This window comes from Phalacrocorax aristotelis, chromosome 3, assembly GCF_949628215.1.
Source record: "Phalacrocorax aristotelis chromosome 3, bGulAri2.1, whole genome shotgun sequence".
Classification (NCBI taxonomy): domain Eukaryota; kingdom Metazoa; phylum Chordata; class Aves; order Suliformes; family Phalacrocoracidae; genus Phalacrocorax; species Phalacrocorax aristotelis.
In genome coordinates, this window is record NC_134278.1 from 103,828,735 (window position 1) to 103,855,984 (window position 27,250).

At 38.6% G+C, this 27,250-nt stretch overlaps 1 protein-coding gene across 3 annotated transcripts in view; it reads left to right on the plus strand.

Moving 5' to 3' along the window:
* GPATCH2 (G-patch domain containing 2) overlaps positions 1 to 10,962 on the plus strand; it is a 126,768-nt gene extending 115,806 nt beyond the window's left edge. For all 3 annotated transcript variants that reach the window (XM_075088856.1, XM_075088854.1, XM_075088858.1), the window contains one exon: positions 6,906 to 10,962. In XM_075088856.1, the coding sequence (XP_074944957.1) occupies positions 6,906 to 6,918 (13 nt within the window). In that variant the 3' untranslated portion in view covers positions 6,919 to 10,962. The remainder of the gene's footprint in view (positions 1 to 6,905) is intronic.
* The last annotated feature ends 16,288 nt before the right edge of the window (positions 10,963 to 27,250 follow it).

Below are 27,250 nucleotides of genomic sequence, written 5' to 3' on the forward strand. Positions count from 1 at the left end.
TAATGTGAGAATACGAAATTCATTGATCGGGTTTCTAGTGCAGGCAAGTTTGGATTTATGTTTCCTCTCTATAAAATCTTTGTGTTTGGTGGAAAATTTTCTGATAAAAGGTGTCGTAGATACCTGTTTTACTCTGGCTATCATAAAGAAAATTTTTACTTTCAATTTCCACTACAATGAGAGGAAATTTTTACTTTTTTGATTTTAAGTGAAGTTCATCTTTCCACCTATATATTGACGCTGCCAATGCTAGTGTAACAACTAAGATTTACATTTTGATGCCTTCATTACTGATAGAGGGATTGCAGTGAGCATTGTTTGCGTAAATAGATACGCAAATGGTTATTTAGCTTGTAGTAAATAACATGCAAATGTATTTGCCTAGCTTTAATGAATTAATCATCATTTTTAAATTAAAATAATTTGACAGGAGATAATACTCCAACCACATAGGCACAGAATAGGCAATAGAAGTGGAACTTCACCTCCAGTAAACTGGCAGTCCATCCCAACTTGGGTTAGGGTCAGACAGAGCTACAGTAAGGTGCATAGTCCTAATATCAGTTCAATTCTCAATCTTCCTGCTGAAATTAACAATAACCACGCTGTCCATTTGGAGAGTATTACTGTGATTTAAATCCTTTCCCTGTGGGTTTCAGTGTAAGGTTACGAGTCTTTTTGTAAAAGGCAGGAAATGCTTATCAGAAGGGAGAAATTTTGCTGAGTTTTGACAGGTTTGAGCAGAACTGTGGAATGGTCCCCAGTGAGAACGCTTCTTCCAAAATGCCGTCCAGTGACAGTCTTCCTGTCAGCGTAGACAAGGCATAAAAAATATGCCACTTTGGACCCAAGTGAAAAGACAGTCTTGGGTATTCAAGAGACTCCCCTTACAGAGGGATAAATGGGAATCTAATAATCCCCACTCTTCCCAACCAATTTTAGTAGTAATAAAGACTGAATGGTTGAGAAATTACACTTTGCACACAGCATAGTCCAGTATAGCATAGAAGAAGAGCACTTGCAAATCCAGTTCCATGTGACCTGTGATACTAGATGGCCAGTTGAACCTAAAGTTCAGCATCTCAGTTTTCGTCAGTGTGTGGATATACATTTACATATTCAGGAGAGTTGAAAAGGGATTTAAATCTAGGGCATGTGCTGCAAGAAACAATGCATTTACCCATGCCGCAAATATGTGACAATTCCTTGAATAGCCCTTGTGTTGGGGCAGTAGGAATGAAACTGTGGCTGTGCTGACATTAACAAAACTGGTGTGAATGCTGGGTAAATATGGAAGTTTCCAACACCTACTGAAGTTATGGCTCTGTCCTCTCTGCTATTTTTATATCTCTGCTAGCTAGAATAAAATACAGTGCAAGCAGACTCACCTGAACTATAATCATTCTAAGGTTATGCTTTAGACGCAGTCTGAGAGAGCTTAGTGTGAGGGATATATAGAAGTCTGGTGTGAAAGTGCACTCTCAAATATTTAGCTAAATAGTATGGTGTTTTCATAGCTAGGGCACTTTGGGTGTTTGGTTTGGTTTTTTAGATACACAGTTTTAGTACACTGAATTTTGAAAACTACTGCAGGTACTGATTTTAAAAATCACAGTATGTCTGTTGGCTATGCTCATGCTGCTGACTGCGCAGTTATGCAAAATCGTTTTAAGAATACAAACATCTAGGCAGTCTGATTCCCATTTTACTCATTAGAGAGAGCTGGCATAAAAAGATACACTACAGCAATGTATTATTCTGATTACATTCCTTCTAAAATTGTCTTGCGTATCAGGATCAGTCCCTGCTGTTCTGAGCTCATCTGTCTAGTGAGAAGTCAGAAAAGAAAAAGAATAGATGGAATATTAAATGCCTTCAGAAAATGAGGGGGAAAGTGCACTAGCTTTTAAAGTGAAGCAGCATGTATCATTTCTCCTTCCATTGGCTGTTTATCCAATATCAATACAACACTTTAGGAGCCAAATTACTAAACAAGCTGCCAATTAGGCTTGCAGTCAGCTGGATAGATTAGTGGCTAAGAGAGGCAGATACAAGATTTTCATCTCTTGAGCCAATTACGCAAGTGAATTACCATCCACAATGCTTCATGGAAGATTTGAGGTAGAAAGACTGACTCTGCTGGGATAGACATAAGTGAGATCCAGGGTAGGGGGTAAGGGTTAGCAGTCCATGTATTGCAAAAATTACCCAAGCAAAAAGAGATCCTTCTAGGAAAGGATTTAAAGGATTTAAGGCTGCTGGGAGCGATAGAAGAGGAAATAATAGTTGTGGTATGCTCTGCAAAGGCATTGCTGTTCTGCTCATAGGTCTTAATCATATAAAAGAAAGATGAAAGGCCAAGACTGTATTTACGTACAGTGTCGTTTTCTCAGAATTGTTTAAAAAAACCCTTTCCTTAACATCAAAAATAGTTCAGTGGCCAGAGATCAAATTACTTCAATATGCCTTCATTTGTTTCTTACAACTGGGAGGGGGGCAACATTTCCTTAAATAAGGATTATTTAAGAGACTGAACCTAGCAGTATTTTGATTTTGTTCACCCCAATATAAACCAAACACGCTTGATACTAGTCTTATCCAGCAATTGGACCATACAAGTAAATATTGTCACAGTAGTGGTTTTATGGGGTCATAGTTCCTTTATTATTCTATAATAAATGATAACTTAATTGGTGAGCTTTTAAATTTTTTAGAACCATTTTGCGAATAAAATGGATCTGTCAGATCAAAACTGTGCATAGGCTCATTTGTTTTCTGCTGAAGATGTTGTACACTGGTGTAACATTGTTTCTTAAATACGAAGCAAATCTAAAACCTGAACTTTTGCAAGCTGTTGTATCCAAAAATGATTAAACAGATGTGGAGCCTGCAGCAGCATTAGACCTCTGATCTGATTTTAGCTTACAGATGGAATTAAATTAATTCATGGCAATCACTGTAAAATCAAGGGTATGGCACTGAATGTTAGTGTACCGTTTAACCAGGATGTACCTGTCCCAACAGCTGTTAAGACAAAATTACGTACCTTTATTTTTCATTGAAACCCGCCTTTAATGCCATCATAAATATCATACCAAAATCAAACAAATGGTGTGAGTTTTTTGCTTTCCCCTTCCCAGTTTTGCCTCTTTCTACTCCTACGGTCCATATTCTGTGTATGGAAGGTCATCTGCATAATACGTGTAGACCGTGGAGTGTATCTATTCATTTACACAAAGGTTCGAGGATTGGCCTATTTTTAATTTTTTTTTTTTAGTTGGCAGTATTGCAAAGAGAAGGAACATAAGTGAAGGTATTTTACAGTGCTGTCTTTTCAAGCAAGTTACCGTTCCTCAGTGTTTGCTCCTCACTTGTGTAATCGCAGCCACTTCTACTGGCAGACTACTCATTTGGTAGATCGGGAACCCAGTTGTTACGGTTGCTAAAAACATTTTCAGTCTGTCGAACGGAAAGGCTATGCACAAAGATTCCTACAAATTATTAGTACAGAGACTCCCTTGTAACTCCTGGAACCCCACTAAACTTCATACAGCAATGAACTTAGAAAAATGTATCCCCGCTTTTTTTTTTCCTTAATCTGATTTTGCATTGTTATTTTTTGTGGGATGGCGCAACGGGCTGCTTTTGTTCTTGCTCCTGGGTGGGTCGAGACTGAACACGTCCCAGAGGTAGCGCAGCCGTTTTCAAGGCCAACACGCTTGGACCATTCTCTCTAACAGGCCCTACTGGCTAGTCCAAGAAGTGCCATAGGCGCAAATTAAAAACTGAACTTGAAGATGAATATTGCAAGGACAACTATTGCTTTTAATTAGAAAATAAAAGCCCAAAGCACAGAAATGGGGTCAAGGGAATAGCACACAGTGTAGCATGATTTGTAAGAGCTCTCTCCTGTCATGCAGTCAATCAGCAATGCAAATTTTTTTTATTTCCACTTGCTGATTGGTCATGGAATGGAGGAAGAGGGCAATAACACTATCCATATTCTTCTGATTCGAGTAAAATATGTTGTATTACAGATAAATTTTTCAAATGAGAGGTGAAAAGTCCAGGAATATTAAAGACATATAGATAGTATTTATATAAAAACTGACTATACTGCAAAAGAATGGTCTGCGTATATTAAATATTTTTCACAATTAAAATAAAAGTTATCCATACTCATTTCATTTGCAAAAAGGAGTAATTAGTCAATTAGTAATACGGGCAGGTTGGGTGGGGTTGTGATTTTGCCTTATTCTTGCTGCAATAGAAAGCCTCCAAACACATTATACTTCGGACAGCATATGTTGTTTGATTGTTTGCCCAAAAGTGGGTTGTGAAGCGAAGTTTATGGTGGTTTCTGCTCTTTTTCTGGGTTTTTTTTGTGTTGTTTTTTTTTTTTACTCTGGTAATGTGTAAGAATAAAACAAATCTTCAGAGGAGGTTTCAGTCTTCTAACAGGAGATAGAAAAGTATGTACAACGGAGGGAAAAACAGTTACAGTATATATTCTAGAAGTATTTATATGTCTTTAAAAACAAGACGTATTCCAGTTATCCTGTTAGTCACAGGAAAAAAAAAACATCGAGCTACTTCAAAAAATACTAAAAATAGAAACATCAGTTTATTAAGCAACATGTCAGGGTACAGACTGTTCTTTCATATGTCTTTTTTGTGAGGTTACTCTGGCTGTCTAGAGAATTGAAATTCATATAGAAAGGTACATCTGTTACAGGAAAAGGTCTGTGGTTTTTTTCCCCTAAATAGACTAACAAAAAAGCTGTTTACATCGTCTCAGGCTATGCCTTGCATACCATTCCAGCAGCACTGCTGTCTTTGCCTACGCAGCATTATGAACAGTTTAATATTTCCAGTTCTTAGACGTCATAAAATACACTCTTACCCTCGCTCTTTCCTGCTTGGTGAATCTGTTGTGTCTGTCTTCCCCTTTAATCAGTTTTCCCCTTAATTGTTCCACCAGACATTCACTGGAATGATGCTTCATTTCTTACCACCACTTGTTGTGAAAAGTGGACCAAAACACATTTCCAGGATTTTACCTGCAAGGTTTACTGGAACCTTTGTTGAACAGTAGCCTTTCTTCTTCCCCTTTTTTTGAGCCAGAAAGTATAACTAAGAAGGTTGCAAAGCCTGTGTTGTGTATGCCAGGCAGTGTCAGGGACTCGTCTGTATGAAAATTGCCTCTGCCTGTGGGGGCCTGAAATGAAAGGAAGTCTTGGACATTGAATTTTGTGCTGGTCAGTTCAAGAGGAAACCTCTCGGGGACTGGAGACTGCTCACTTAAAAGCCTTTATTTTAAGCCTAGCATTAAGCATAGCTTCAAACCAGTATTAAAGGATGCCTTCTCTCAATGCGTTTCCCTTTTTCTTTGACTCAGGAACTGAGATACTAGGAAACTGTCTACCTTTTATGTAGCCAGCATTTTACTGAATATGAACAGATCTATAGTGGATAATGCTGGAGTACTGTAAATTCATCATCACAATCACCGTGAGGTTTTTAATGTGCACCTCTTGTTTTGAACTTCTGTGTATGTTGTTTCCAGTGTAGGGCTTTGCCTTGTGTGTGTGTGTTAAATGAGGCTTTTCAGAAGTGCATGTTCAACTTTTCTTGTGTTCTTATTTAGTAAGTTAATATAATGATGAGCCAGCTGCTTATCCATGGTAAATTCTTGATTGAAGACATTCTAGTCTCCAAAAATACAAAAGCATAGTCTCCTTCTACAGTATTTTTCAAAAAGTAGCAGGCCAGAATAAATAGGTGGAGAGTTAAACCGATAATATTTGAAACAGGGCACATAGCAGGGGGGTTGTTTTGTGCTGTTGTCAGGGGGAAGGGAGATGTTGAACGGCGCTGAAAACAAAATCCAGCTGCCTACTGAACTGCTTGTGTTAGTTCAAGATCTTCAGCCATTTTTAAGATTTTTGTATGATGTAACTTGATAAGTTTTACTGCAGATTCTTGAAATAAATATCATTTGTATCCCTCATGCAAAACAGTTATATATGGGAAGGCTTATCCATACATCATCTCTAAACTCTAGCTTGAGGAGTTTGCTTGATGAGGGGAAAAAACAGCTTTGTTGGAAAAAACTTGGCATTCTTTTTTTTATGGTGCATCCATGGAAAAAGACGAACCTGTTCATAAAAAAAAAAATTTAATCTTTTATATTAACACTTGCAATCCTGATGATCTTTTCTGCAGTTTGTGTGCAGCTTTTCTCAGAGATCTCGACGGCATGGAGAGAAAAGTGCAAACAACACTTAATGCATTGAAAATACCAAAAGTAAACTTCGATGTATCAAATCTCTCTTGCAATGTTCAATAAAAGAGAAACTGAGTACAGACAGAGCTGAGTTTCAGAATAGTAGACCACTTGTCTGTACTGTTTCTGTAGCAGCTCTAGGTGTTTAATCAGAAATGATTTGTTGTGTTTTGTTGAAAGAGATCTTGAGCACTGATAAATATTGCTAAGAATGGATAGATGGTCATGATACTATGATGTGACTTGGCTTAGTAACTGTGTAGGACAAGAAATTAAGGTAAAATTGCCAATGTATTGGTAGACTTGCGCAGGTGATGCATGTTCTTTGAGACTGATGTAAAATCCACTGTACTGGGATATAAAAGAGCTGTGACAATATTTGTCATACTTAAAAACTAAGTGAGTCTTTAAAAACATAAAAAAATAAAGCAAAGCAAAAGAATGTATTATTTAGAATCATATGCAGTCAGGAGGTCAACATGTGCAAAGGCAGCCTGTTCTAGCAACCTATTAGATGAATTAGGAGAATAAGAAGGTTTAAAGCTTTAAGGGCGATTATCCCGCTCTTCTCCACATGGCAGGCAGTGCTGATTAATGCTGTGTGTTTCTTTAATCTCAGGGTTTGTAGGTGAAAACACCCAACCAATCCCAGAAAACAACATTGGAAACAGAATGCTTCAGAGTATGGGCTGGACCCCTGGCACGGGCCTTGGACCAGACGGCAAAGGCATAGCAGAGCCGATACGAGCCATCCAGAGACCAAAAGGACTCGGACTTGGATTTAGCTGACAGAAAGGCGCTCTGGCTGCCTGATAAAAATAAAGCTCAAAATTAATTTTAAAAGACAAAAAAAAAAGAAGAAGAAAATGGCAAACTTGTATTATTTGTTGTAATCGGCAAATCCAGTTATTCTTCTCTCAAAGATCACTGAAGTCAATGTGCTTCACATTAGCTACACCAGCTGCAAGGTACAGCCACAGTGACAGAACCGGCATTCAAGTCTAACTTTATAATGGTGCTAAAATGTACAAAAAATTCTACTTTTTTATTTTCTGTGGTCTTAAAGTTTGTATTAAGCATAAAATTCAATATATTCACTTTTTTTCATAAAAGCTTCTGAAACCGCAGGTTTTAGTGTATAATCAAATTTTTTTTTTTTTTTTTTTTTGCAAGTATAATTTCATCTCAAGAGCCTTGATAAGACTTGTCAAGGAAAATGGAACTTTTTTACAGCTGTTGTGGTTTTCCCCCTTTTCAGGCAAAGTTTTCAAACCTGGTATTTCTAGTGTTTAACAATATTTGAGGATAAGCTGTCATTTTGCCCGTAAGATATACACGTTTCCCACTGGAAGGTGATATGATATTCAGTCTTGTATAAGAGCGTAAAAAATGGCTTTGTTGTGATAGGAATGCCATTCCAACACCATTATCACTGTCTTCCACATTCAAGCTCAAAAGTAAAGCTTTTATACTTGTTTTTACATTTATAGGATTATCTTTTTTTCAGCAAACGCACTAAAAAGTTAAAGTTTATTCTGACTTTGGATTTCCCTTTATATTAATAATCCTCAGTGTTTCCACATTTAAGACTAGTTTGAGCTTTGAACCAGGAAATTGTATTTTAAAGATGACCATCTTTTAGTGTTTATATTCTGGGCTTTGGCATATTTTGATCAATGCAGTGTTCAACATTGTGTTATCGTTTGGTTTGTAATCATGCTGGTGCCAATGAGCCACAACCTTTAAGGATCATGAACAGAAAAAGGGCAAGCAGAAGCAGGATTAGGGTGGAGGAAAGGAAAGAAAAAGATACTTTGATGGCATCTCACAAATCTAAGTTAGCAATTTAAAATCAAGAGGAATCATTAAGTGTTTTAATCAGTATCTAATGTCAGCAGAAGCAATTTCATTAAGGACCAACCAATCAAGCTCCTAGGGTACTTATTGGTCTGCAGTATAAAACAAATTCCACTTTAAAATTAAATGATAGGGCTGAAGGAAACTGTTGTTCAGATGGACTAAGGAGAAAATCCTGCCCCGCCCCCACCCCAATCCCTGTAGTGGCTGACAATATTTACCCTGACTCCAGAGGGAACAGGATTTGATTCTCTAGTCTTTCTTTCTTCAAAAGGAGGATCTCTCCCTTCCTCTGTGCCCAAATTGCAGAGAAAAATACTTACTTCAATATCCTTGCAGAAATATTTCCTTAGAATTAAAAGAGCACAGCTTCCTTCACGTGACTGTGAAATAGAGTGATGAATTTTAAGAAGTGTTTTTACTACATTTCTTTTTCTCTCAACTTCACCCATTTTTCCAGAAAAATAATATTAGGAAAAGAAGTAGCAGCAGCATTACAGTATTGAATTTGCTTAAAAGAAATGTTCATGCTTTCCACTGTGAGTACTGTCAGTTTGGGAACGTTGTTTCACCAGACGCATAGCGTAGAGTAAAAGGTTAGTACCTGATATTGTTTTTAATGATAGCTGAATGCACATGTTCTCCGAGTTTCAGGAGAATTATTTATTGCTGTTTAAATACTTGATATGATTGTGTGGTTTTTGCTTTTTGAAATTATAAGAAATTTTAAACAGACTTGGGATTTATAATCAACACATACTTTTTTTTGGAAGGTTTTGGATCATAGTATAATGTGAGTTAGCCACTTCAAATATCTCTTGCACAACTAAACTGAATTAAATACATTCCATATCCGAAGAATTTCAGGGCCACATAATTGCAAAGGGCTGGGAGCCTGGAATTCTGCAGATAGCAGGGGCACCAACTTGTATAAGTGTTACTTACAATAATTAATTTATGTGGCATGCTTTTTCAGTGCAATGTGCTACTGAGACCAAGTGAAGTCTGAAGACCTCTTTGTATTGTACACCACAATCAAAAATTCCTTAAAATACTTTTCAACGTGTGAATTGTGAAAGTCAATCTTTAAGCTCTGGCTGTTCTAGCTCTTTTTGCAGAACTGTAAAGGAATATTCATTCTCTGTTAAAAATACCGTTGTTGTGCTTTGGTTACAACACCCACATATCTTGGGCTGGAAACTCTTAAGTATGACATACATAACCCTTGTTTGAAGTATTTCTGTGCAATTTACCGTGGCAGTACTTCCTCAAGAAATCAGTCTGCAGCTCCAAAAGTACTTGAAAATGTTTCCTGTTTTAAAGAAGTAAGAGGGAAATACTGGATACTTGTTGAGAGAAAACAACTTTAGCCCATTCAACTCTTTATTCATTCATTCATATATATACAATGAAGCAGCCAACCTAGTAAATAACCATAACAGAAGAACTATTTAGTCTGACTGGAAATCTTACAACTTTTTGTTTTAAATCAGTCTATTACTGAAAAACTGTTAAACATTAAGACTAGTCAAATTGTTTTTATATAGAGATAGATATACCTTGTCTGTTTTCCAGCAGGTATTCTCATAGATGCCACAGCTGACAGTCAACTTTACCTGTTAGAAGCTGTAGAACAAAGTGATTTATTAAAATATTTTAATGTAGTGTTTTGAGATATTTTTATGTTGCAGTAAAATTCCCATTCTGATTTACACTATCGTTTCATTTTTGTTTTTCCACATCTCACAGGAGTGGTTTTAAAGACACTCGAGTAGTGTGATTTTGCACAGTTAAATCTAGTGTTAAGAGACAAAACAAAAATGCATTCTATTTTTTTTTTATTATTTTTTAAGCCTTTGCAATGTTAGTTGGCTTTGAAACAAGTCAGAGTACTTGGATTTTTTTTTCTTTCTTCAGGCCTTTCCCATGCCTAACTTGCAATCGTACTATGATACCTGCTATAAAGCTGGCTTACATTATTTTAAAATACATATGCAAGTATTTTCAGATAATAATTCCTACTGCCTGTGACACCGAAGGTTTTTTGCCTACATAAATAAAAATGGGATCATCTCGTATCTAAAAGTTCCCTTCCATCACTCACCATATTCTTTCCTTTTAGGTGTTTGATTAATGAGTAGCTCAGCTGTTACCATAATATTCTGCCTATGCAGAATGTTTAGTGAAGAGACATTACGTATTATCAGCATTGCATTTTGCTATATGTTCCATGGTGTCCCAAAGTTCTGTGAAATGAGCCCTTAACTGTTAATAAAAGAAACCCGTGAGCAGTATCTTATTTTTAAATAAATATTTGTCAAAGTCAAAGAAGCATTATCAATATGTTCGTTTTAACAAGTTTGTCCCTGCATTTGTCTTTCTGCAATTAGGTCAATAATGGGTGTAGAATGGCAGTAAATAGCTAAATAATATGTATAGAATGCTTTGCTTTAATAACACAAATGCAAGCTGAAATAAAATAAATAGACTCCGTCCTTCATGGGGTTTGTATGTTCTTTTCTTTAAACTGCCCTTTTCAATAGCGTTATTACACGGGTGAGTACAAAAACATGCTATTTCTGAAAATATTATTGAGGTTGCTAATATCTTGTAGCAAGCAGATGCATATTACGCTAAAGCTGTTATACTACATAAAGTATTATTTGTACCTTTTTACCAGTACTTCTTTTCTAGGTTGTTATTATCAGCTGAAAAGGTTACACCATGACATTGGGAAATGCCTTGTTTAAGATGTTTGCAGTACTTCTGTTATTGTATTCTTCTAAGATGTTTAAATACAAGTTCTCTTCTCTCTTTAAGCATGTGTATGCTTTGATAACTGTGACAGGACTTTGTGCTTTCTCTTCAAACAGTTCTCCAAAACTGTTCCTCTAAGGAGAGCTCGCACAACCGTTGTTTTACCTTCCCTCTCCCCACGCTCTCAGGGAAGTTTCAGTAAAAGCTTCCCAGAAATGAGGATCCCTTCTTTCTTACTCTAAAGTCAAGAGGCTTTTTAATTAGACTTTCATCCCTAGCAGAGCTTTCAGGAGCAGTGGCATAGTTAGCACACGGCAATTGCATAACCAAGTTACCCACAACAGAGTCCCATCCTAAGGGCAATGTGTGTGTGTTCAGTCTGAAAACACAGTCAGAATTATTTCTTTATTGACCTGTAGTTCCAGCTGTAAAGCTAATGAAAAACGTTAGAGAAAATGGCATTTTTAAAGATTGTTATATGGTTTTACTTTGAATTCTTCTGGAAAAGGTTTTGTTTTGGTCAAGTGGGGGTTTTTTGCAGGTACTGTATTCAAGATTGGGAAATTTTTTGTGTGTGACCTCTCTATACCAGCAAAAGTCTTGGAGGATTTCAGCATGGATGTTCTGCTTGTCTCAAGTGGGAGTTTTTGCTAAGAAAGCTATGTAATAACTTTACCAGGATAGATTGATATAAGCTGTATCTACTAAGCTATAAGAGAGTTTGTCCAGTAAAACTGTCAGCAAACTTTTCAGTGTAAGTATGGTTTAAGTTATTGTAGAAAACTTTACAAAAGCAACGGAATTTTCATGATTGACTGATAGTAGATAACTCTAGAGGAAATGTTTGGGCTTCTTATGATTCTTTTCTCCTGTCCTGCAACAAAACAAATATTGGAGATATTTCAAACATGGTGGTATATTGCTTGTAGTTGAATATTCAATCTTTAAGTAAAAGGTTGAAAATCACTGAGATTCTGTAACCTTCATCTCCTGCATTTATGAGAACTGTGGTTATTAACAGCTGTGAGAAGTGGTTGAATTAATATGAGGTATTCCATCTATAGAAAGTTATGGTTTTAGCCTGACTGCTTATAGCATTGATATGATGAATTTAAGTACTGGGGAGTCTTACTTCTGAAACTGTGAATATAAGTCGTTAGTCTCTGAGGAATATATGTTTTATTGTAATATATTTACACTGATTAAATATGTGAGCTTATTAAAATGATATTATCTTTCTGAATATTTGATCATAGATATGCTCAGTTTAATTGTGCCTTGTCCTTAGTGTTGTCTTTTGTCTTTAATATTTGTCCGTTTTTCTGAAAAAGTGTAACCCTGTATATCTTTTAAGTGATTATATGCAATGTTTTCTCTCTTAAAGTGTAATCTCATGTATGTGCTAAGTGATGCCACTCAAGATTTTGTATCGTTGCTACTAGTCTAGTGGAGCTGTTTTTCAGTACCTCCTTAGGCCAGTTTTCTGAATGGCCTGCTGTTGTCTTCATCAGTTTTATTAGGAGATTTTCACACTGAAAACTTGAAATTTTTTTAGCCTGGGCAGGCTGTTGTGTTGGCCCCTCTCTTTCCCGTGGCCCCAAGCTGATGAAGACTGGAAGATACGTAATGCTTTCTGCACATAAATATCTCCAGTGACCTCAAGATGTGAAGTACTACATACGTCTAAAAATAAGCATGCATGCAAGTGTTTGCAGACTGGGGGCCTCAACTTCCTTCCCCATAAAAGATGCGGGTCCTAAACTTCCCATGGCATGACAGTTCCCGCAGATCCCTGGAGTCAGCTGCCCCTTTGCTGGATCGTGCTGGCCCATCTTCAGCACTGAGTTTCTTTAGAGCACCTGTTTGGCTGCTCTAATGTACAGGTTGGCTTGTGGTTAATGTCGGTCTATCTATCCCTTCAGTACCAACCACGGTACCTCCCAGCATTGCAGGCAGTCAGGGTGCCATTTCAACCTGGAATATCTTCATTTTGCACAGCTTGAAATAGCACACAAAGAACCACTCTGGGACACAGTCAGCGCCGTCAGGCAGGCAGTCTAGTACTGGGTACTTGATTCTGTATGTGCTATGTAGTCTTTCATTCCAGCAAAGTAGCAATGAAAGGGGGAAGAAAAAATTAAAAAAAAAAATGTTTTCAGTTCAAAAAGGATATAGCAGAAAAGTGAGAACTGTAGATAATGAAAGGGATCAAAATCACTTCTGAGGCTGTGATGCAACAGGAAAACTGAAATACTCTTAAATTTGGAGGCAGGTGAGCAAGGGACAATATGCATCAGAAGTGTGCAGAGGGGTGTAAATGTAAATGTCCTGAGTAATATTTTCTCTTATTTAAAAAGAAAAAAAAGTTTCATACAAGTCAAGAACAACAAGTAATAAGTCATTTTCATTTTCTTTTAAACTACTATTATGAGCAACTAAGACACATGATCCAGGAAACTCAGTGCCACAGGATATCGAGTTAAAGTGTTTGGCAAAACAAACTCAATGTTTTGACCCACATTTGAAGGATGCTGGCAGGTTTAGTACCTGATGTAAGTGAATCTCCAGTATCTGCCACTTTGAATCCTTCAAACTTTCTCAGTGAGTCAGCTTAGTCAGTTTATTCTACACTTGTCCACCTTCAAGCTTCCTCCATCTTCTCAAGCATCTTGTATTGTTGATGCTGGACCTCAGATTGCTCCCTGATTGTCCATTTCCGTTGCTTTTGTTTTCTGCTTTAATAAGCTGTGATTTTTTTCATTTAACGTCCTTGGAAATGGCCTATAACATGGTTTCAACATATTATCGCATAAGGTAGATTTAAGTGGTACAAGGAGGTTCTTTGAAGAGTCAGGACTAATGGTTTTTTATTTTTTTCCTCCTATAAAATGTTTCTGCATTTAGATTCTTGATTTCTTTGAAGACCCTTACTGCTGTTCACCGTACTCCTGTTGGTTTCTCCCATGCACAAACTTGGCTGTTTTCTTACAGAATATTGTGGTGGAGGGCACAAGAATTTTTCCAGTTGCATTTGCAAGTATGCAGATTTTCAATTTTGGGCTTTTGTTTTTAAATATTAAGATTTAAGTTTGAATTCCACGTGTTGCCTTTTTTTTTTTTTTCAAAATGTTCCAGGTTACCTCCAGCATCTAGATGTTCTGCCATTTGTGAAGAAAGTAGAGTATTTATCTAAAACTTTCTAAATGCCAAAATCTCGGTATATGAAATGCTGACCCCTCTCATTTCTGGTAGTAACAGATATGATCTGCAATATAAACCATACATAAGTAAGTGTAGCTAATACAAGATGTAAAAATTTCTTGAACCTGAGTACCGGTGATATTCAGTATATTAATTTGGTTTAAACTCCAGTAGTTCCACTATCCAAGAGAACGCTTCAATAATCTGTTACAGATTTCTTTTTTGTATGTCATGGTATGTCTTATTACTGAAATAAGACATTTTGAGAGTGAACCAATAATAATTTTAAGTGTTTTCTTAATGAGATGTAAATAAGTAACACAATTACCAGGTTGCCTTTATACTCATTGTAGTGTGTAAGTTGATTTATTTTCATCTTCTTTTTGTCAGTGACCATATGAATGCTAGTGAATTACAGTTTTATTAACAGAATTTAGGCAATTTCTATCTACTAGCCACAAAGATAGGTCTGCTGCTGAATGGTAGCTCTTGGCCAGGAATTTGGTAGAACAAGAATTCCTAGGCAGGAATGCTGTCTCTTGCAAAAGTGTTGGAACAGGGAAGAATTTACCATCTAGAGAATCCTCTCACCTTTCAGTTTCTACATTGTGCCTATCTGCAGTTTTCACAGTAGGCATGGGGTTTTCCATTATGAAAGTTCATGGAGAAATGGTGCAAGGGTTCAGAGCTGCAAATTGTAGTCTCAGCACTTGATGTTTGCCTGTTACACTTGTTTATTGTTAATGCTGAGAAGTATTCCTCCCATAGCCAGGTTCCCTTTTGAACATCCAGGGCCATGAATGCTACTCAGGGCTTCTGGAGAGCAGTTAATAGAGGCACTTTGCACTGGGTAGGCTGCTTCTGATTGCGACTATCCCTAACCAGCTTAGATTTAATAGAATAAAATCTGAATTTGCACTATGGTGTGCCAAATTCATGTCTTCAGAGGAAAAAAATCCACTCCGTAGAATCAAGCTACTCATATGCAATATAGTCCCAATATGCATCCAAAAAGTGAGAATTTTTGTGTCAAGAGAATGTTTATACAGCAAAATCTAATGTTTTGTGGAGTTGTGCCTTTTCTAATAAACTGTGGCCAACACAGTGTATTCCATGGGTGATTCAGAGACCAGATTACCACAGTCTTCAGCTCTGGCTTTACTAGGCCTTCTCCATAGGCCAGCTACTTAGAGTCAGGCTCCCTGCTGGAAGATCAAAGAGCAGGAAAGCCTTCACAATTTGTAGCCCCTGAAACCTCTGGCTTTGGGTGCCACAGTGAGGAGGTCTCACAAAGTCTCCCAAACTTGCGTGTTCCCCATTACAGAGCAAAAAACTGGAAAACCTGAAATCACCTGGTGGCTTCTGTAGTTCTGGTGTAGCTCAATCATTGGAGGCTGCTCTGGCAGCAGTTTCCATTCTTCCAGTTCAGGAGCACCTCCGTCAGGAGGCTGAGGCGGCAGGACTGCCCAAGCTTCCTGGCGGGCAGCTGCAGCATGGGCAGGTCTGGAGACTCCAGGTATGAGCACCAGCTCAACAAAAGAATTTTTGAAAAACACATTCCTGCTCCAAAACTTCTTTTGGAATTGTTGAAATGTCCTGTGAAACACAGCGTCTAAGGCAACTTCTGCTGTTCCCAGTAGTAACCGTGTTACCTGTTACTGCAAGTTAAAAATCTCAGCTGTCTTTGCCATGAGAAGTTTGGGTTGTGGTTGTTCTCGATCACCAGTGCCCTGGCAGTGGCTGTTTTGCAGCATGGTCTGTGACCACTCACCCCACAGACCGTTGGCACGTTGACTCCTGTGGGCTAATCTCTTCGGGGATAAAGGTGAGCATCAGGAAGGGCCAGCCCCACTTTCTGAGACATGTTACTAATAGCATCCTAGCAAGTACAGGCTCGGACTTCCCAGAGGGGTCAAAAATGCTGACCATGGAGTTTGATAGCCACTAACATAGGTTTTTGTTCCTGGCACAGGCTGCCAATTTACTATGGAACAGAGAATGTGGTGCATCAGTGAGGCTCATAGATTGGCATGCGGGATCAGTTACAGATTTTTAGGCAGTGGTTTGAGATGGGGATAGTTCCAAATGAACAAGACTAATTCTACTGGACCACGACGAAAAAGGTTAAAATTTCATGCCAAGAGGAATATCCTGTGGTGTTTTTTTGTCGCTGTCCAGGATAGTGGCTGTTTGAAGAATTTTGGCTAGAATCACATTCCTGCTCTGCCTTTGCACCTGCCAAATGAAAAAGGCAAAACAAACAAAAAAAAACCAACCCAAAACCTGTGTTTTACTTTGTAGTTGAGAAAATAAAGTTCTTCACTTGTGTGTGTCTATACAAGCAAACACACATAAAGCTGTTTATACATATAACATGCATATAGATGTAGATCTCTACAGAGAAAAGCATAATACATAAAATTATGAAAACAATAGTTACATGTTAGGCCATTTGTTAAATTGTCACCCTACATACTTCACAGAAGTGTGACAAAGCCTTTGGTTCTGCTAAGCCCACGTTACTTAAAAGGGGTGAGTTGCTTCTATGGAAGTCAATAAATCTGCGATGTATTGTTTCATATTCTGTCTTTATGTAAACCTAGCCGGATTTTTTTAGTTGTCTTCTTCCTAATCAGTGGTAAAGTGCATTTAATAGCTCACTTAAGGTGTCAGCCATTACTATGAGTTACTGTTAGAACTAATTAATAGAGCTGAAATTATTTCGTAATGAGAAATTGAAGTATTGCAGTGTTAAAAAAAAAATTACCATTCATAGCTAATTAACGTTTAACAATGCAAATAAGCTGATAATTATTTTTCAAGCCATAGAAAAATTCTGTGACACTTTATATACTACCTTTGTGATCCTAATTGTTTCTGAAAAATACCTTTAGAGAGAAATAGTCTGAAGACATTTCCCTGGATAAAAGGCAGTTTCTGAAACACAATGAATGAGAGCTCTCCTTTTGTTCATGTGGGACTGCATTCAGCAGCTATTTCTCATGGTTAATACTGATGAAGAGAAGGAAAAAGTAAGGGTCACGAAGGTAGGTGGAAAGGGAAATTATATGGGATCTTGGCCAAAATTTCCTGGCTCCTCCAAGTCAGCCATTCTTCTCTCCAGTTACTGTAGTTGTTATAAATGCGGCCCCAGCAGGCTGAGATCGCTTGGATCCTTCACGGAAGAAGACGCTAACAGCAAGTGAACACAAAGTTCACAAAATATATATTTAGGTCATAGACATGGTAAATGAATGTGATTAAACCACCCAGAAAAAGGAAAACTGAAAGTCTGACCTTGTGTGGCAGTGTGAGGCATGGGAGGTCACAGCCCCCCAGAAATCAAGACGTTGGTTTTTCTTTCCAGATTTCGTCACTTTGGAAGTTACTTGAAGCAGGAGTTTTCAGAGGAAGCATTAAATTGGCAGTGTCCTTCTGAGGGCCCAGCCTGATGCCACAGGTGTTGCCTGCTGATCAGGCAGGAGTTGCTGTAGGCGCAGGTAGAAGTTTTGTTCCTTTCTGTGGCATTTTTCACCCATTTCACAACCAGTCCAAGTAAATATTAAAATCTGTTCTGCAGTGACGCAGCTGTCACTCTCTCGTCACTGTTAACTTCGGTAAATGAAATACGCTCTTACTTTGGTTTGATTTTTAACCTAACTTCATCATCTTTATTGTATTTTAAGATGTCAGTTTAAAGTGACAAACACTTTATTTTTATCAAAAGTTTTCCTGAAAGCGTTCAGGATTTATTTTTTTTTTTTTTTAGTCAACTGGTAATAAATACCATTTTATTTAGCAGGTTTATGATAATGTGTAATCAACTGGCAAGTGAATCACAGAGGCTCCTGCTGGTATCCTACTAAGCACAGACACATGAGGTTATACACCTGTTGTTTTAAGTAGATCCTGGTTTCTCTCCAGCAAGACAGTGCCACTAGCTGCCAAGGGTATGATCTACTCTTGCCACTTTTGTTTTTATCTGTACATTAGAGTTGTCTTCTGCCTTCGAGTTGTCAGACAGCATAAATCATCCTCCGGTTCGCAGACACCACCCGCTGTGCTGCAGAAGACAGTTCCTCGATGGTTCTTAAATTTTCCTGAAGAACGTGGGGTATTTGTTGTTGTCCCGCTCTTGGCTGCCCGTTCTCCTCCACTATGGACCTTTCCTCCAGGACTGTCCACGCTGCTTTTTTACTGTTGAAGTGGTGGAGTGGTGGTCTGCAAACTGGTATCAACCCCGCTTCCTTAGAAATGGATTTTAATTTTTTTGTTTGTTTCAACCTCAGATGAGGCCTTGTGATCATGTCCTATATAATCCTCTGGAAGTCCCCCGTAATACCATATGTGTTGCTGAAAGCCACCGCTTCTGTTCGTTACCTGGAAAACATCACCCATTTGTGTCCGACGTGCCAGAGGAAAGGAAAAAGAACCACAAAGGTAGTATTTGATTGTCTTAATTCATTTAATTATTGTAAATTGAAATTATTAATTGATGAAAGAGGAGTTCCGAGCCAAGTCTTCCGAAAGTTTGGTGTTGGCATAACTGGGCCTGGAACCAGGTGTGTGCTTCGGTCGGCACGAGTCACGTAACCTTTTAAACCAAGGGGGAAAAAAGCTTGTAGACCAGCAGCAGGTTACTGTGCCAAGGTTTTCCTGCTGTCAGGAAGGTTTGGAAGAGCACTTGCTGATGTTTTCATCATTCTGTATGCTGATGTAATAATTAAAATATTAAACCCATTCCATAGGTCAGCCTGTCTTTGGCCAGTATTTTATACAAATTTACACTAAATATTTAATAACCAGTGTGGCTATCATGGTTGCAGGTTGTGATATTTATGGATTCCTTTGCCAGCTTTGAATATTATTATGAGGCCCTACCTGGGTAGGTTTCATACCCATTGAGTGCTCCCGTGCTGCTCCCCGTGCTCTCCGGGACCGAGCACAAGCTGGCTGGCAGCCCCTGCTTCGGACCTGGCAATCATTTTCCCTGCTTGGCTCAGAACAATCATTAATGATAGTTTGAGCACCTTGTGGGCTAAAATTTGTGGCTGTTTTACAGTTAAGCATTTTTTCTTGTTAATTTTAATAGATATTTAAGAAACATAGCATGAAAAATAATGCTTTCAGCAGGTTTATTCTCATCTGTCTTGCGTGTTGTGTTTATCATTGCGATGATGGTGTCTGAAAATCTTACCCATGTGTATTACAGAGCAATGCAACAATTTAGAGAGGCAGATTTTCAGGGCAGTTAGTAGTTGAAGTACACAAATTTTTGCAACTTGCACCTCTAGGATAGCTTTAGAATATCAAATGACTTAAGGTATGGGTTTAATTGTAGCAATTCAGTCTGCAGGCCACGGAACGTGGATGTATTCAAATGTTTTAATTTCTAAACACAACTTTACAAAAGGAGGGAGAAGGCTGAGAAGCCTTCTTGTCGTGGCTCTCACGCTCTCGTGTCTCTCCATTACACCCGTTAACAACTACGCTAGAAACAAGCAGCAGATTTTTTTTTCCACTCAGTGAGTAATTGTCTGCACAGCAGTGACAGATGTGCAATATAGCAGCTTCTTCAGGAAAAAATTAACAGTTTGTCCAGCATGTCAGCTCGCTCTTTTTAGTGCTTCGGAGGTCTTGGCCCCATTATGGATGATTTAGAAATTGAGGCAAGCTAAGACCAGCTGCCTGGGTTGAAAGCCTTAGTTAGTAGCCCTCATCTGCATTCCAGTATTCGCTTACATCTAGAAATTGGTAGGGCCCCTCTGGCCACAAGATGAGTATGGGCTGACAATGCCTTGATTTGTTGAGAGAGAGAATAAATGGGTTTTTCAGAAGATGAGGAAATATCACCATTACTGGCCAATTTACAGCATTTTATCTGTTCTTCAAACATGTCACTTTTGTTATTGTTGCATGGTAATTACATAGTGAAACGGAAAGAAAACAAATTCTGGTTACATATTCAGATGGATTGCAAAATCATATAATCCTGATAAATGCCCATTTATGATACACACGGATGAAAGGTTCATTTTAATTTTGAATAGCTAGCCCAGCCATAAATAGGATATAGGATTAGATCCCACAGAATCCGATTACCTAAAAGCAAATAGTATTTTTCTTCACTTTTTTCATAACCAGGAAATTCAGTGTGTGCAGGGTATTTAAATAAGCAGGTTTTGCATAAAAATATATGAAGTAAATATAGTTCAATAATTTCTATATTTTAAGTATAATCATTTAGGACTATCTAGCTAAGCCTTTTCTGAAGTACTCATTTGTAAAAAGACATCAACCCGTCAATATTGCTGAGAAAGATATCTCACAGCTATACCCCATTGTACGCTATACATTTCTGATAAATAGAAGAAGCTTTGCTCATTGGAAATCTAGTGCAACAAAGCAAAAGATAGCCAGTATTGCGCACATGCTGTGAATTACAACTGTTACACCTTCTTAACAGTTTTAAAGAAAGTTTTAGGGCAAATGAATTTAGGAAGCAAGTTCTGACAACACCCCAGGTAGGTGCAGTTTTGGCAATAGCTTTCATGGCTGAATCATTGCCTAAAATACAGGAAATTCCATTTTCCTCAATGGGAAGGCGCAAGGAAAGAAGTGGTGTGAGAATACAAGCATATGTGAGCAGAAAGCAGTGCAATTGGTTCCTGATCATCACAGAGGTGAAAAGCTGTCTGCTTCACAAACCCTCGGTGTCCAAATTATTTTCACGAGATGTTGCCCTCTCAACTTTGGGGAAGGTTTGCCATTGCTTCAAGAAGAGTGGGGGTGGCAGAGAAGGGAGCACCCGGGAAGTTTTCACTGAGTCCCCTCTCGCCCCCTTCCCTGTGAGCAGATGTCCATGTCCCTGAAGGGAGCCAAACTCACAGACCCCTGCCGGACATGGCACAGGCTGTCTGGAAAGCATTAAACAAGCCTGGTTGCAGAAATGGCCACATGTTTCCAAGGGGAGAAAGATTTGAAAGCTTCAGAGGCAAAAGCTTTGGGTATGTCTAAGTATGGTGCCACATGGTGCTAGGTCAGCCTTCGTCTTAGACACGACATTCTGCAGCAGAGAGTCAGTGAAGATGGTTAATCTAAATTCTCTCACAAAAGAATACAATTAGGGTCCTTCACCTGTGGCAAAGTCTAGTTTAGTTTTTTTTCAGCTGTTTTTATTCAAATGCATCATAAATGTGAGTAGGTAACAGCAATCTGAGCAACTAGACCTCAGTTGGATCTGGTCTCAAATTATTAAGTTGCGTCTGCCAGCACTTGTCCACCATGTAATCATTTCAAGTTTTACAGTTTAGGGTCCGTTATTATAGTTCAGTTTATGGCTCTGATAAGCCTGATGTTATTGCAGGTAAATATTGCATAAATAACTGGTGTACTGTTCTCTTCAACCCTACACTGTATGTATATAATTTAATCTTTCTCCGTCTTTGGCAAATCCTGGATCTATATATGGCTATCAGCAAGACTGGTACCAACAAAAGACTTCAAAAGGCAACTTCATTGTGGGTCAAACTTTCTGGTAGTGGGAGAGGGAATATGTAAAAAGGCCGATCTCTGGGAGGCAGTGATAGATGCTCTGTTACTTCAAACTTTTGAAGATGGTCTTCCAGTTTGCTAGCAATCCCTGGATGGAAGTGGCCAGTGGGTTGTGCTCCAAGTGTGGTGATGTATGGAGGAGCTGCTGTTCAAGATTTCAGAGGAAACTGGATGGCATGCTCTGAATTGTATTCTTCTGTGGTTTTACAGCAGGTGTATTGGAAAGAGCCTAAAATACCCTTTCCATGTTATTGTCGTGACGTCACTTTCAGAATTCTCTGACCTTAGCTGAGTCTTGTTATCACTTTAGCGTTGAGTAACTTTTCTCCTAAAAGGTTTTTTTCATGTGCTTCAGGGTAAAGTAGCGCCAAATATGCAAAACGACTACGAGAAGCATATCTTGGGAGACTTACCTGTAAGATAAATTGCTGCAGTTGGCTGAAGACGTTCAGATACAGTAAGTGCATTTGCTACAGTTTTGAACATTCAGTTCAATCTCAGAGCATTAAGTATATGCTATTTTTTGTTAATTTACCTTCTAAATCCCTTCTGAAGGTACGTAGCAGGATTTGGAAATGGCAGTGCCTGTTGCCTGATGTTTCGCAGGGTGAAGAATATGTCTGCAGCTTGCATGATGGCATGTTTATCCACCACCACCCTCTCCTTTGCACACTCACTCGTGTCCACATCTGTGACTACAGCAACATCTGCTCTTCAGGAAGTGACCCATCCTCTCATGATCATTGTGGTGGGGCTGCTGTGTCCCTCCCTAACAGGCTTTCCAATGTGACTCAGCAACCAAACTGTTGTCCCAGTTGTCTTGAAATGATGTGGAGGGTGTTCCAAAACTGGACTTGCTATATTTTCTGTGTTGTGCATGTGCACATGCTGAAAAAGCAGCATTTTAACCTGAATGCCATTTTGAGGAGTTTTTCATTTCAGCCTTCAGCAGTAACTCAGTATGATGATACATGCACACTCAGAAGAACAACAGTATACAACAAAGAGAAGATTTCAGCTTTGGTGAATCACTGCCTTGTTTTTCTCCCCTCCCATTCTGACTGAAGATTTCCTGCTGCTTTACACACACTAAGCAGAGTGTTAGATGTAGCTTACATGCTGCTGGAACCTGACTCTAAAAAAGCATCCAAAGTCACTGTTGAAATCTGAATAATACTGGGTCATCACCTTTAAAAAGACCATAGTTTTGCAATGAGTGAAATTATGAAGAAGTCCTTCTTTAATTATTATTATTATCATCCCAAATTTCTTAGTGACACTGAACCTTCCATAATATGCAGCCATCTGGTACGATTGCTTCCAAATACAGCCCCACATTTGATTGTAGGGTCTGCAATATCAGCCTGCAGGAATGTGCTGGTAAAGCATCTTCCCTTACTGTCTGATGCTAAACAAACGTAGGATGTTGCGGTTTACCCAAAAGCCCTAATTTTTTATATTTTAGGCATATCCATAATAGGTGGGATTGTGTAGGCAGTACCCCAAGAAGGCAAGGAGAAAGCCACAGCAAATTCCAATAAAGCTGAAAGCATAGCAAGGTTGTGGATGTACTTCATATATAATTAGGATGAAGTGCAGTTATCTCAAGGGTTCTTAAAATCACTTGTTGATTAAAAAAAAAATGCTCTTGTACTGGGAGCTGCTATAAGGTCACTAAAACAGAGCTCAACAACAGGAATTAAAACCGTGCCATTTTCATGTTAGTAATAGAATAGGTAGTAGTCAGCTTCCCTACTTGTGCCAGCTCCAGCAGAGAGAGGTCTGGGGCAGTCAGACAGAAATACAGGGCTGGCACAGTCCCCAGAGCTGGGAAGCGCTGACGCTGCTGCTCCTTAGCCTCTACAGTGGGACAGGGCTGCCAGTATGCCCTCCAGCCCCTTTCCTGCAGCAGCATGCTTGGAGCACATCAACGACAGGTTGGTATGCATGTACAGGTAAATGGCACTTAGGTGCAGAATAGCTTCTCATTTCTTAACACCCAAGGAGTAGCCAAGTTCGCAGTATATAAGGGTTTTCATTCCTATTCTCAAAGCCACCACATTTTCGCATGGATAGCATGGCATTTAAGTGACTGCTTTGGAGATTTAGTTAGAGGTGACACCAGGCTTTCACTGGGACCTCAGTGAAGTCATTTACACTGCGCTCCCAGAGAAAATCCAGATTATTCCTACATGTTGTCTGCACATCCCTTTGTGTCACATTTTTTGGGACAGCTGCAAGGTGTAACATTAATTCAGCCCAAACACAAGAGCAGTCAATGCGTTTAGGTCAATCCTGATTACCATCCTACCCTTAATATTTTTCTTTACATTTGTTGACATCCAGATGCTTAGGCAAAGATGTAACAGGTATCTTTATGAAAGGCAAGGCGTACAGGAGCATGGTGGCCTAAAGTGATTGGCTACACTGACCATAACAAATAGTTCAACCAGTTAAATGGTGGATGGCTACTCTGGAAGTTGCTGCTCATTTTGTTTGGAACTTGTGTATTCAACCTGCCGATTCACTCTTCATTTCCTCTGATATTTTATTTATGCGGCTAGTCAATATGGCAGAGTTATTAAGGCAAAGCCATTTTCATAAATTATGTGGTTAATCCAGAATGTAATATATAAAATGTGTAAATTCAAAACGGACCAGAGAAATAGGAATGCGGTTAAAACACGCAGATCAAAGTGCTGCCTAGTTCCCAAGCCCTACTTACCTTGTACCAACATGCAGACACCTGAAAAGTACCATCTTCAGCTTTGAATAGAGAGGAGGTGGCTCTTTTTTTCTCCCCTCACGTATGGACTTCACATCCATAACCTGGATTAATTTGCTAAACCCAACTGCAATTAATTTTAATTTGCTAAACCGATTTGCATCCGACTCTTGTTTCTTACGTGGCACCTTTTGGTTAATAGGGTAACCTACTCTTTGGTATGAGATCCAGTACCCTTCAGTGACAGAAGGCAAAGATAAAACAAGCCTTCAGAGATCCCAGTACTTGCCAATTGATCTCACTGGCATGCGTTCATGACAAAATAACATAGAGCGCTCCTGGGGTCCATATGCACTCACGGATCTGTTGCAGGTTGCAGATTTTTATCTCCGCTGCCGTGCAGGCGGAGGGATGTCCTCCTGGGAAGCACTGGCAGAGCTCAGGGTGAGAGTCCCAGGGCAAAGGGAAACAGGGTGCTGCTGGTGGGGGGCGTCCTGACAGCCCACCCAGCCATGTGAGTGAGCGCTCACTGATGGAGGCTGGATGGGGAAAACAGCCCGGTCTGGTGCATTGTTCAGCACCATCACCGACTCTAAAGAATAAATGCCGCAGGCTCAGGTTTAAGAGACTGGGTACCTGCTGGCTGGAAGGACCTGGTTCTCCTTCTGTAACAGCGGTCATCACTGCCTGTGACAGATCACAACAAAACTGAATAAAAGCAACAGCCATTTTTCACACTGTCCTCTTCCATTCCCTTCCATAAATAGCAGGGGTTTGTATGTTAATGTTTCTATTGTTTTAATATTCTTGTTTTCCTCATTCATATTCGAAGGTATTATTGTTAGTGCCAACTCATTTGATTTATTATTTAGAGAAATCACTTGTTCAAAAAGTCGGTGCTGGATATTAAATGATGATTGCTTGCAATGAATTTCTTCTTAACATCTGCAAAGACAATTTTGCCTTTTCTTCTTCCACTTAACTCTAAATGAGAGATCTTAAGCATAGTTAAATAGGATTCATAATAACATGCTGACTGAAAATCATCTTGAAATGGGGAATATGGAGGCAAAAATAGTTATCACATACAAAGCCCTCTTCCCCTCGAATTTAAAAAAGAGGTAAGAGGAGAATGTTTTCTCTGGGTGTACAGTGCTATTCCTGATTACACAGGTAGTGAAGAGAGAGGAAACTCCAGGCTCGGAGCCACAGGTTTACTGGAGGTACAGATCTGACCCACTGACTTCCTCTCTCTTTCCCCAGATCTTAGGCTGTTGAAATTAATACTTCAGTGTGTGATTAGCAATCGGAAAACAAAAATACATAAAGTAATTCAAGTATTTTTTGTATTCTTAACTATGTGCTACCTAAAAATACAGCCAAAGCCCATTGGGTTCAAGAGAAATTTTCCACTGATTTGTGCAAATGTTGTACGAGATTCATATTTACTCAAAAATTTCTGACATTATTATTTTTTCACCAAGCGAGTAACTTTTTCATTAGCATCAGCTAATGATAGAGAAGTAAGATAATGCCTCCATATTAATTGTCAAATTAATTGTCATTTTACACAGCTGCTTTAAAAATTCTTGTGCAAGCAGAGCTGCTGAAGGCACTTCATTATCCTTGAGAAACAAACATAGAAGTAGCTGTAAATAAAGGTGCCATTTAGAAGTTCACTGCCACTAGCCAGGTTACAAAGATGGACAAAATGAGAAAAGGAGAATTAAATTACAGATTTTATTAAAGATAGTCATCAAGAAGGCTGGTAAAACAAACAAGTATATTATTTTATAAATGTCCTAACACGAAGTGTACAAAGAGACCGAACTTTTTAGCAGTGCTTTAGTGATTCTTTTTTTGTAATACACCTTTTTTCCCACAAATGGGAAAATACTACTGGGTAGCAAGTGAGTACATTGATGTCCTACTTCTCCATGGGGAAAAAAAATAAAGCAGCTTTGGTTTAAAATAGTTGGCTCCTTTAAAAAGGACAGACATAGCAAAACACTGAAGCAGAAAATAGTTTCTGGCATAGAATGCAGTAGTGTATTTCTGAATATATTATTATGAAGCTAATTGTCACAGAATTATGTTTAAATTCTATGACACATCCAAACAACAGTGACACGAGATGCAGAGCAGGCATTTCTTAAATAAATGTTTTGCCCCCTTTCCCTTCTGGATTGTGGCAAACAGTAAAAATTACTTCAGCTACAGTGCACTTGGACACTACAAATTAATTGTGCTCTCACTTTAAACCTTGTAGTTTGAGTACCTTACCTTTAAGCTTAATCTTACACATCTGCTAGAGAAAGGAGAAACATAATACAAACTGATTGGATACTTGGTAATTATAAGGGAATTGGAGAAGGGCACAATAATAGAATATGAGCTTAATTTTTTCTCCTTTTATTCATAAGATGTACTTGTTTCATTAGCTATCAGCATGCTTGATGGTGTGATGTGACCTAAAGTTTCTTTCAGCATTCATTAGACATGGTTTTCTTACTAAGAGGAGAATTCAGACTTAAACCTGCCAACTATGTCTTTTTTTCCTGAACCATTATGTATTCCATGTAGGCCACACAGGTTGAAAATATTATTCTGCAAGCAAATTATTCTGTTGCAGTGGCTTTTTTTACATGTCTCTTCATCCTCCACTTTGCTTTATTTTCTAAAGGCCATACTGTGGGTTTCAAAGGAGATAAATTGATAACTAATGTATTTTAGAAGTCTGTATGATTACTTTGGAATGGGTAATTTTCAAGAATACATATAAATGTGTACATGCATATAATGCTTCTTTTTTTTAGAGAAATTTTTAAGTGGAGATAGCCTGTCATTGGGAAAGGCGGTAACAAGTGTAT